The 11,699-nt window shown below is 35.7% G+C and overlaps 2 protein-coding genes across 3 annotated transcripts; one reads left to right on the top strand and one right to left on the bottom strand.

The window, feature by feature from the left end:
• The first annotated feature begins 1,047 nt into the window (after positions 1-1,047).
• On the top strand, positions 1,048-4,275 carry LOC110850369. Of its 2 annotated transcripts, none has more exons than XR_004834933.1 (5): positions 1,048-1,301; positions 1,490-1,555; positions 1,628-2,952; positions 3,201-3,343; positions 3,416-4,275. XR_004834933.1 is itself a non-coding variant. In XM_022097804.2 (5 exons), exons 2-5 carry the CDS (start codon positions 1,511-1,513, stop codon positions 3,500-3,502), a joined length of 1,596 nt encoding a protein of 531 aa, XP_021953496.1. In that variant the 5' UTR covers positions 1,053-1,301; positions 1,490-1,510; the 3' UTR covers positions 3,503-4,275. The 2 variants fall into 2 exon arrangements, 1 of the variants encoding a protein (XP_021953496.1); XM_022097804.2 differs by having other exon boundaries at positions 1,053-1,301; positions 1,628-2,948.
• On the bottom strand, positions 3,982-10,584 carry LOC110850368 (fibroblast growth factor receptor homolog 2). The gene is made up of 15 exons (XM_035851973.1): positions 8,436-10,584; positions 8,240-8,363; positions 7,946-8,177; positions 6,857-7,107; positions 6,753-6,794; positions 6,362-6,688; positions 6,035-6,131; positions 5,721-5,966; positions 5,277-5,513; positions 5,050-5,203; positions 4,891-4,993; positions 4,700-4,828; positions 4,607-4,618; positions 4,327-4,526; positions 3,982-4,246 (listed from the first exon to the last, which is right to left on the bottom strand). The coding sequence occupies exons 3-15, from the start codon at positions 8,010-8,012 to the stop codon at positions 4,162-4,164; spliced, it is 1,950 nt and encodes a 649-aa protein (XP_035707866.1). The 5' UTR covers positions 8,013-8,177; positions 8,240-8,363; positions 8,436-10,584; the 3' UTR covers positions 3,982-4,161.
• Between the last annotated feature and the right edge of the window lie 1,115 nt (positions 10,585-11,699).

The following is an 11,699-nucleotide window of genomic DNA, read 5'->3' as shown; positions in this document are numbered from 1 at the left end:
TGTTGTAAATATTATTATATTTTTAATATAAAAGAGCTCTGGATTTATTGCAATTTTTATAATCTAATCTATAATTTAAAGAGTTTAATAAATACGCTTTAACGAATTTGAAGGTGGCGTTTATGGAGTTGGCAGCAACAGAGATAAATATTAAGCTTAGCTTACTGCTAGCTAAGTCATAATTATGGACAATTTTAGGTTTGCCATCCATATGTACAGTACAATAAATAATTATTGGGAATGTGTTCAATACTAAACTGATAATTTTTTAAACCCTGGTAAATCTTTCAGATCTGAAATCACGGAACAAAAAAATCATTCTAGAATGTCGGGTATTGTTCATATTCATATGCAAAAAAAATATGACGATGCTACCCAGATTGAAAATTTCTCAGCGTAGTTTGTTATTAATTAAATAAATGTTTCTTTACTTATATTATGTATTTCTTGCAAGTTGCATCAAAACTTTTGTGTGTTTTGCAACACCAATGGAATTACCTACCTCATTATGGATGTGGATGTACCTGTATGTACCTCTGTATGTGTACACCAGTCATTAATCTTAAATATTAACCCAGCATTAATAAATTCCAGAAGGGAGACAATACAGGTATTTTAATAAATAATAGAGGGAGACCATGCTATTGAAACATATACCAGGTACAATTCAATTACAAATCTTCGTCTAGATAATATGTATCATGCATTGAAAACAATAAAACGGTCAGATCGTTGTTTTGGTACTTGCAAAACCATGTATATATGTACATATTCGTAGAGAAATATGTATATTGCATGCAAGACATATTTATTATTTTTGTGTAATGTAAATCGTATCGTTGAAATTATATTATCTACTTATTCAGAACGTCGGGCTCTGTGGATGTGTGAATCCATTTCATTACAGCATTTAATTCAACCATATTTAGTAATGTCCTCTGTTACTAAAATTAAATACAATAAATTTTGCATGATTCATTTCTGAACGTGTATGGAAACCTACGGATGACTGATGAGAACAAAGACCGGGGGTAATGATTCCATCATTCAATTTACATAACAATCACCGCGATCCACTGTCACATCACACTCACTAAATCTAAATCTAAAGACATGAAATATCACATTTTTTCACATAATAAATCACGTGTAAAATTGTAAATCGCGTGAATTTTATATTATTAAACACGTGCCACCTATTTAATTTCTGAGCTCATCTGAAGAAATTAATAAATAGCAATAAATCGCTACTCATTGCAACTTTGTTTGATAGAAATTCTGTGTCCCATTCGATCCAATTGGTAAGTTTTACACTTTTTTCCATAAAATAAATTGTTGATAATCTTTATTTTGGCTGAGAGACTGATATAACACCCACATAAATAATTTTACATAACTACCTCTTTAACAAATATCACGAATGATGTTAAGAATGCAATAAAGAAGCTATTTGAAAACTTTTAAAATCTTTTAATCTCGAATTTTTCAGAATCTCGAATAAAAATCAAGCATGGAAACACCGTCTCCGGAACAGCAAGCTTTGCAAAATCCCATTGTAAGTAGTCGCATAAAATTTAGAACTTAATTTAACAAGAAATAAGTAATCCCACTATTTGTGTTTTGCTAGATTCTCCAAACAATATTTCAAAACGAATCTCTTTCTACAAAAAATTTGCGCCTAGTTTGTAATTTATGGAATGAAATAATACTGTCTCTCCCCCAACCAAAATTAAGTCTTCGATTGACAAAGCGATCTGAATCAAAGAAGCCGTCAAATTGCTGTGATGCTGTCCCATTTCAAACCTTTTGCGTCAAAATGGAACCCAAACTTGCAAAATGTATAATAGACTATGGGTGTCAAAAGCCAGCTTTACATTCACCTTCGCAAAGAAGTTCTACCGCTGCATCTCGATTACTTCACGTTTGCGACAAATTTTCTCAGATTATCGAAGAAGTAACAATCACCTTCGTCGAGGCAGACTTCGTCCCAACTTTGTACGAAATATTGCAAAACTGCTGCCCAAATTTGAAAAAGGTTGAACTTTATTTCCGTCCGCGGGGATTGCATGATGAATACATGCCTTCCCAAAGTATGATACCACTTCGGGTCAAGCCGAAGTTGACCTCAATAAGAATCGTTGACCCGACAGCACAATTCTTGAAGATGACACAAATGATTATTAATTCAGCTCCCAACTTGACACGTTTCTTTTATCATGGCAAAAGATATCCAAATCTAAGTCGGCGTGGAACAGTTAAATGGATTCAAGTGGACATGAGTCGCATGAAATTGAAAGATATCTCAAATTGCGGAAGTACCAACGGCCTTAACGAAATGTTGGACCATGTGAAAAATCATCTACGAGTTTTAGTCATTGCGAATAATTTTGATCTGCATGACGTTCAAGACAACATTAACTGGGGCGACGACGACGACTGGAATGACGACAGTGATCACGAAGACAACGTAGCGAACAATCACGAACTCGACTTTGAAGACGACAACTGGGACGACGATGTCGGGATCGAACTTTCCGATGAAGACGATGAGGATTACGATATAGAACGGATTGCTTTCAAGATCCCAAAAATGAAGAGTCTTAAAATGTTTGAAAACCATTTGGTGGATGGTTTTACTTGTGGTGATGCATTGCAAGATATTTGCACAGCGAGACTCCCCGCATTGGAGACTTTGAAGCTTTCTAGCGCATATTTATCTTCTACCAATATGGACGACTTGTTACAAAATGCGATGAGGTCGAAGAATTTATTTACTGGGGTGAAAAATCTCCATCTAACGGATGTACGGGACCCTAAATCAATCATTGGTTTAGGCCAAGTGTTCACAAATTTGGAGACTTTATCAATTCGGCTTTTAAACAATGGAATGGAAGACAGATTAGGAACTGCTGTCGAATGGGTCGGGCTTTGCGAGGAATTGTTTGCACGTATGTATGTATTTATAAGTAACATTACAACATTACAACGTCTTATTTAGCATTATTTAGCATTAAATATTTAAAAAATTTGCGAAGTACAAAAAAATTATGTCTTGAGGGAATTCGCTATAAGCTATAAGAATAACGCAAATTATACTTAATTTGCGAAATATGCGAAGAGGGTACAATAATGAGTTTTGTGACTAATTTTGCACATATATGCATATTTTTACATATAATCTTTTTGTTTAATTTCCTCAGGTGGTCTGAAGAATTGTACCATGGAAATTGTCCCAATGGGAATAGAGGTAGATCTCCTTGTGCTTCATATTGAACGCATGAAACAGTGTCTTTTGCTAATGAAAAAAGTGAAGAATGTATCTGCAACTATTAAGTGCATGAAGGTAAGTTTTATTGAAATCCAATCAAAGTTTCAAAGTTGTTTTCAAGGTCAATTTTCTTTCTGGAATTTCTAGTTTAAAGAAGAAACATGGAAATGGATGGATCCCTTCATTCGGGATAATAAGATTCCAATTAAATTTGAAACCCTTCATTCGGGATAATAAGATTCCAATTAAATTTGAAATAATTGCCAAAGATACGATCACACGTACAAAATAGTTATATTTTCATACATTTACATTCATACATTTACATATTACTGATTATCAGTTATTTAGTATTTACAAGTTACGTACTTATTTATGTATCAATCAATGGTGAACTACATACATATGTATGTAGGTTCATTCAATCCTAAAACTTAAAGTGTACACGTTGGTTATAACTTACACATACATACTTAAGTACTTTGATATAGTATTAAGCGAAAAATCCTTTAAAATATTTCTTCATAAAGTGAACTTTTGTGAAATATTGGTGGTGATATCATTTATAAATACTTTTTCTAATGAAATTGTACACTTGTAATGTCATCAAAGGCATTTTAGAAACAACGAGATTTTGTATGTACCATTGCCCGATATGATTGTAAAATGGTAATCGCCTTCTTTACTGATTGTTCTTCCTGTATTGCATTCTATATTTTTTATAACAGTATATAACGTTTTCGAGCCTGTAGAGAAATTTAGAGCAATACGTATCTATATTTATAAATATAATATAATACACATTCATTGTTCTTCCAAAATATTTCTTATTCATTAAAAATCTATGGTATGCTTAATTTCTCAGACAATTGCTGTAGCCTTTCAAGTTGGAATCACAGTGTAAAGAATTTACTCAAGTCATTGAAAGTAGGACGCTTCGTTATGTCAATCTCCCAGCACTGTTGCATTAAATTGCACCTGAAATTAATAAAAAATGCAAACCTCAACTTGTTATTTTTTTTTACTTCACTACCACAATTAATGATTTAAAGTCTTACGTCTCAGCGTCACACGATTTCGGACACGGAAGTCTTTGTCCGCTATTAAGGAAACGAATCATGTCGAGCATATCTTCCAGGTCCGGATATGGTTCATCTCCTAAGCTAAAAATTTCCCAAATTGTCACACCGTACGACCAGATGTCAGACTCGGTTGAGAATTTTAGACTCATCAATGACTCAAACGCACTCCATTTCATCTAACAAGGACATATTTAATCATTTTAAAAAACGTTACGTTTTTGTCAATTTTTCTAAATATGTAAATACAACAACTTACAGGCACCCAAATCTAGGTCAAAATATAAACATTATGAAATACAATACCACGTTTTAGATACATATAAAATTTTAAAAATACTACTTCACTAACATTTGCGCCATGTGCTTTTTTATAGTAGAGGGAATCATACAATTTTTTGGATAAGCCAAAATCACTAATTTTTGCCGTCAGATCTTCCGATAGTAAAACATTTCGAGTCGCCAGGTCGACGTGAAGGAGCTACAATATTTAACAACAAAATGATAACCGCAAGAAAAACAATGAATCAAATCAAACATTACTTTTTTCGTTGTCAAATATTCCATTCCATCCGCAATGTGCGCCGACCACTTTTTCATGTCCGCCAGCGTTACGCACATTGTCTCACTTGGACTTTTCTCAGCGCTGTGAGTCATAATAATAAACAGGAGTTTTGTAAGCTACAAAGAAACTTGCATTACCTTTGATCCCCGACATCACTGTTATCTGCATAAAGGACATAACCAGCCTTCTGCAGAGTGACATCAATAGTGGATCTTCCCGCGTTCTGCTTCCCTCGACATAGATGATCGTGCAAATTGCCAACACAGATTTCCATCAAGCATAAAAATTCCCCTAAATTCATTTATCGCAGTTATAATACTTCATATTTAGGATATTAGCTTAAAATTTAAAATAAATTAGTTACATTTTGAGGGATGAAAATTGCAATGGAATCCAAGAAAAGAAACGGCATTGGGATGGTGACCAACTGCTGACATAATCCGTATTTCGTTTACGAGGAGTTTTAAATCGTCAATGCGAGCAGTTCTCTCATCTACGGTTTTTATAGCGCAGACAACTCGACTGTTATCAACTTCAGAGATAAGATTTCCTTTAAGGACGACACCGTAATTTCCTTTTCCTAACAGGCAGTCCTTCAAAACTAAAAAAAAATTGATTACAAAAGTTTATTTGCGGTTTTATAGAGAAAATATTTAATACAAACTTGAATAAATGCACAGAGATACGAAAGAAGCAGTAGCTATCTAAATAAAATATATCAACGAATCTAGTGGCCAAATTTCAAATTTTGATCGCTGACCACAGAGCTAATATGCAATAATATACTTATTTTATCATGGTTATGTACCTTCAATATTCTGCCTCTTCACGGAATAATCTCCATTCATCAAGTTTCCACCACTTGACGGGTCATTTTCTCCAACGGATATCACTGGAATAGCGTCAGGTTCCCCGAAAAGTTCCAATTTGAGCTCTTCAGTTTCTGCCTCGGTAAATTTAACCTTTCGATTCTTTCTCTTCAATAAATATCCAGCAATTAGGGAGCCCAATAGCAAAACGACAGATGCAACTGAGATTCCGGAGATCGTCCCAACTACATTAATACGATAAAAAATACTTGAAATATTTATGCGAATTTCCAACATCAAAAATACGACATACCTGACAACCCATCATCAGGTTTAGGTTTACAAGTGCAATCGAAAGAGATGAATGTCAAAGCTGTTGGATAATTGTCATCGTCCTCTTTGTACACAAACTAAATAGAAAATTTCATTTACAAAGTGAATGTATTTAGAAGATATGCAGTGACCGCGGAAGCGTGGGGACAGAGGGATAATGTTCCCACGGTTATTAGATGTTCCAATCATCTTGCCATGTTTATATAAACCCTTCCCTCCTCTATCCTACGATGTTAATTTCCCCACTGCATCCGCGGCTACTGAAGCTATGTTAATTTAAAATTCCGATGTTCGATGTCCAACCTACTTCTGGAACATTTGCCGTCGTCTTGTCGAAATCGACATGGTGATTAGACGTCGCTCCTCTCACACTGCATCTGTCGGCCACAACGATGGATCTAATTACAGCATGGTTCCTAGTTTTAAACGTGGATTCAGGTCCAGTTGCCGTTAGATGGATCCCGTCGTATAAACACGATTCACAGCCATATTCTTGAAACAGGATGGCGCAAGTGTCGCCAGCCATCTGGCGAGGAGGACATTCCTCCGCTAATTTTGTGTCACGTGTTGGCCATGAGCTGACTTCCTTGGTGGGCGTCGGCAACGAGCACGCCCTGCTTGGTGACGTCAGGTTCTAAAATTAGTATTGCAAAAATGTACATATTTACATATCTGGTAAATTTAGTATGCACGGTTACCAGGCATCCGCAACTAATCGACGTTATCACGTAGGTATGATCCTAATGGTAACAATTTGCAAAGTTTAAAAAAAATTTAAACTTGACCCTTCATGATAACTCACCGTCACGTAGCTATTGTTGAATCCTTCATGGTAAAAGTGCATGCATTCTGCACTTTCTTCCGGAACTTGGTGGCAAATTGTTACTTTGCAGTTTGGATTGGACACATTGATATATTTGTTTCCACTCATTAACGTTAAAGACACTGCTTCGAAGTGTTCCATCTCTAGTTCAGTTTCTTCTGTGATGGTAAGAATTGTTTGATTTCGGTTACTAAAATAGTCCGTCTCTATGGTGCCACAATATCTCGGATCTAACATTACATTTTTAATTAATTGAGTGATCAACGAGTTATAATATACTTGAACTTAATAACTTAATATACTTAACTTAATATACTTGAACTTGAACGCTAGTTTATTTATAAACACGTGCCATGTTTTAATAGTTAACCTCTTGGCTACCAATTACACACATTTGTGTAATGATTTTTTATCACTTGATCACCAGTCCATTTTTCGCAATATTACTTTGCCTACCAATTACACACATTTGTGTAGCAAAATTATTTTTCTTAGCTACCAAAATATTTTTTGGAAATTTTACGTTGTCCGGCATTACACAACTTGATAGATTTCCGTTGACTACCAGAATTTTTTAAATCCCCGATATAATTACACATATTTGTGTAACTGGTACGCAATAGAAAACGAGCTCGTGTGTAATTGGTAGCCAATGGAAATAATTGTGCTACACAAATATGTGTAATTGGTAGGCAAAGTAATATTGAAAAAAATGGATTGGTAGTCAAGTGATAAAAAATCGTTACACAAATGTGTGTAATTGGTACACAACGGAATGTTCCCGAGAAATAACTGGTAACTAGGAGGTTAACATCCTATTCGACTCACTCCCACTAATTTTTTTTAAATTTTTCTACATAATCAAAATATGTAATGTAGAAGAATTGCTATATGGTCATTTTTTATCAAAAGCTGATACATTGCATCTTTCCTGATTTTCACTTTAACCTACCGGTGACAAAAAAATCACACCTGCCAGTAATGAATTTAAACCCTTATGATTTTAACTTAGTAAACCTGCGAGTCTTTAATGATTCAATTTTATGTTTTTCTTAGGATTAGTGTTACCGACAAAGCCCGTGCCTATTAGTCCAAAATCTTTTCGCACAAAAATCCCTTGTCCTCCCAAGCACATCGGTCCATGTAAATATTATCAGCGTCTTTCCAGAAGTGGGCAACCAGAATGCGTCAGAGAACATGAATCGAACTCCGGCCGGCCATGGCGCCCCATTCCGTCCGGTTACCATGGCGCTAGGGACATGCTCAAATTGACCACTAATTCGGGCATTCAGCCACAAATCTACAATAAAAATTTGCATATTACAAGTTCAAATTTTCCTTTGCAAATCAAAAAGCCCATACCGACACCAGGCACGTTTATTCCAGACCTAACAGCCCTATACTCTGCATCGGAGTCGAAAAACCCTGGCGTCAATCCACCCAAGGCACAAGTTTGGTTAAATTGCATCCAGTTTGTGTTATTGATCTAAAATTAATTTATCTAACGTATAAATGCATAGTTGACAAGGAGTTATTTATTTGTCTAATTACTAATTACCATGGATTGATTGTTCCGAAAGAACATCTTGTTACCGATTTCGACAATGAATTCCATTCCATTTTCTTGAGCGTTCTTTGCAACTTCTACTTCTACTTCTGAAAGTGGCAACTCATCAAGATTATAGATTGGTGACTCACTTGAAATTGAGGCTGAAGCTGCAGCGCAGTAAAGAAATATTGAAAATTTATTCATGAAAGTCATTGCTTAAAATTTGCGAAAATTAAGTAATTAACGACGAAGATTTTACTGCAATTGATACTGGGTAAAATTCCTGCACTGCAATATGTTCATATGTGTAAATGAGAACTACATCAGGATTAAATAGTAGGCGAACTCTGTGACTTTGTACGAGAATGTTATCTTAAACAGGGATTAGTACGTAGATAATTAAAATTGACGCACTACTAAACTTATCCATTAAAGTTTCGAGGAAATAACAATTATTGACAAATTTCTGCCTTGCGTCACCTGGAATCAATTCCATTAATTTGTTACAATTATCACACCACTTGAGTCACGCTGATTTAGACTTGCAACGTACACATACATACGTATATACATAAATTGTTTACGTACTTATAACAATGATTTCCTGACGTAATTTTAATTCGGAGTATGTAACACATTTCAGATTTAACCTACGCTTTTGAGCCTAACAGGTCGTATCTCTAGACTTATTTTATGTCGGGATTTAGCAGTTAGGTTTATGACTTTATGGACATATATTGGGGGACCTACATAAGTCGAGTCTGAAGAACCTCGCTTGCTTGGTTAGAAATTTGAAATTTCAAACCAATCAAGGGAGATTTTCGCGAACCCTTGCGAAATTTCAAATTTCGCAAGCGTTCGCGAAGGTGCGCCACTTCCGGCGTTCGAACAACCAAGGCAAAGATTAGGAATCTCACCACACTTTACTTTTCGTTGAATGGCCCCTTTGGAGACATATTGGCGGCAAAGTTCAATTTTCGAGTTAATTTTCTCTCGCGTTTTCCTCCAAGAGGAGAAAACCAAGACGGAGGAGTTGAGTTTGCCCTCAATACTTTTCTTCAAGGGACCATTCAACGGAAATATTGGTGTCATGTGATTCCTAATTTTTGGCTTGATTTTTGTCATAGTCGCTAGAAAATCCCGATGTAGCTTGAAGAAAACTTCAGTTATGAGTAAAAGTAAAGATAATCAAAAAAATCTATGTAAAGGATAATCCCGTAGGGAGATCATCAAACTCCAAGAAGAATTGAGTTTCAATATCTGTCCCGTTCCAAGATATATGTAAGGCTGGCAAGATAGAAAAAAATATCTTGGCGAAATTGTCCAAAAGGGGGGAAATTCAACGCAACGTAGATCAACAAAATTTAATGGGACAACTCAGACACACCTCAAAAATTTCGCTTGTTACAAATTCCGGTTGATTAAGCGAACAAGCGATGCAACTCTGACTGAAGGATTTTCGCTTAACAATTCGTCCCTGAATTTGCTGCAAGAGGTAAAGTAAGATTGTGCGCGAATTTCAAAATTCTCAACACCAGACGGGAAGCTAACAAATTAGCGACACTAAATCTTTCGCTCGCTTAGAATGGTGGGCTCTGATGGGTTGTTTGGATGATGGTGGTGGTGCACCTTCGCTTACAGAAATGAAATTTTTGAGACATGCCTGAGGGGGCCCAATATCTATCTTCAGCTGGGCCTCAAAAGGCGTCCCAAGTGAAATTTAGCCATGTCGTCTTGGTAAGATGTATGACCGATAATGTAATACACAATATTGAAATAAATACAAAAATTTTGACTTTTTTATATTTTTAAACCTAAGTTATTACCATACACACTGGTCCGGATTTCTTTATTTGTTTGCCAAAACCTATAAATCTCGAACAATTCAATTTCTTCGAATTCTGCCTTCGGGAATCGAGATATAAAGTTCCAAGAGGTAAGTTATGAAACTTTAATTGAAAGCCACGCCCCGTTGGGGGTGTGGTCAAAGGCAAATAATTATTTTCTCGCTTTACCCCATCAAGTGGGTATCATTTGAAAAGTCTAATTAAGCTCTATACAATTCCGACCAGCATTGGGACATTATTGGCACACCCACCGTCAGGCGGTGTGGTCAAAATGTAAAGTTGAAAGTTTTGTTTCGATACATTTGAGGATGTATTTTTATCAAATGACAATATTCTATAGTTGTATTAAGTATTTTTGCCCTCTGACTTAAATAACAAACAAAATAGGGCAAAAATTAAAAAGTTCGTCATACCTCCTCAGGGGGGCATCACTTCATAAAATCCCCCCTTCGTAAACAATTTTTAGGAGGTTTGTTTTACCATGTACCCTTCCCCAAGGAATTGGCAAGATATTTCGAAGCGATTGTGTTATTTAGAACACTCAAAAATTTCATACTTGTCAATGATTGAAGCACTCCAGATGCTTTGCTTATGCAATTTGCCTTTGAATAAATTCAAATTTATTTTGATATATGTGATGCGTGCAGCTGGGCAGCAGTTTTTATCAGATTTGCAAAGAGGCGCCTTATTGGGGAAAAATTCATGCCTTTTTCCCGTTTTGCCCGTTTCAATGCCGACTTGCCTTTTCGAGTGCCCTTTTGCCCGTTTGGTGCCTTTTTGCCTTTTTCCGTATGTTTCCATTGGCCATTGCCTGGACCATTTTACAAATTTTACTATGGACAAGAAAGAGTGACAACAGTGTAATTGGCTTTAAATTTCGTTTTTTCTAAAACGTTACCAACCTTGCACTTCTGCATAACTACATAATAACATTATTTCCTTACGAACTCGTGACAATTTAAACTATTTGTGAATATTTGTGCACCTCAAGATGTGCATAAATTTTTTAGTGGCGTCGACGATCATCCAAAGCGGTTTAATAACCATAACTTAATTATTCACGTGTTGACAAATCCTGTGAACTGTGAAAGATTACAACTAACAAATCATGGGAGCGTATTATCACATTGCCCCGATTTTACCAAAAAGGCAAAAAGGCATTTCGGGTAATCAGGCATTGCCAAAATTCACGTGCCTAATAGGCAAAAAAGACATTTTAGGCACCGCATGCCTTTTGTCCTTGAACACTCTGGTTTTTATAGATGAGATATAAGGGTTTAATAATACATTCACGGGTTCTCGAAATACCACAGGACTAGACAGGATTTTCAACTTCAAGTTTTTCCCATTTAGCCCAATGTTATAAGTTTAGGCATGTGCCACGCCATAACCACTCGAACAATTCATATAAAACTTTGCACAATTG

This window comes from Folsomia candida, unplaced genomic scaffold (genome assembly GCF_002217175.1).
Source record: "Folsomia candida strain VU population unplaced genomic scaffold, ASM221717v1 Fcan01_Sc005, whole genome shotgun sequence".
Lineage (NCBI taxonomy): Eukaryota > Metazoa > Arthropoda > Collembola > Entomobryomorpha > Isotomidae > Folsomia > Folsomia candida.
The sequence above is the reverse complement of the archived record's forward strand: the minus strand, read 5'-3'. Positions and strand labels throughout refer to the sequence as shown.

What these genes read in the sequence shown, in the direction of transcription:
- LOC110850369 (XM_022097804.2), top strand. Translation starts at nt 1,511, where the DNA reads ATGGAAACACCGTCTCCGGAACAGCAAGCTTTGCAAAATCCCATT. An exon ending in AAGCTTTGCAAAATCCCATT is followed by an intron (nt 1,556 to 1,627) that starts GTAAGTAGTCGC and finishes GTGTTTTGCTAG; the next exon opens with ATTCTCCAAACAATATTTCA. An exon ending in CAACTATTAAGTGCATGAAG is followed by an intron (nt 3,344 to 3,415) that starts GTAAGTTTTATT and finishes TGGAATTTCTAG; the next exon opens with TTTAAAGAAGAAACATGGAA.
- LOC110850368 (XM_035851973.1), bottom strand. Translation starts at nt 8,012, where the DNA reads ATGTGCTTGGGAGGACAAGGGATTTTTGTGCGAAAAGATTTTGGACTA. An exon ending in AATAGGCACGGGCTTTGTCG is followed by an intron (nt 7,108 to 7,945) that starts GTAACACTAATC and finishes ATGTAATGTTAG; the next exon opens with ATCCGAGATATTGTGGCACC. An exon ending in AATATTTGACAACGAAAAAA is followed by an intron (nt 4,829 to 4,890) that starts GTAATGTTTGAT and finishes TAAATATTGTAG; the next exon opens with CTCCTTCACGTCGACCTGGC.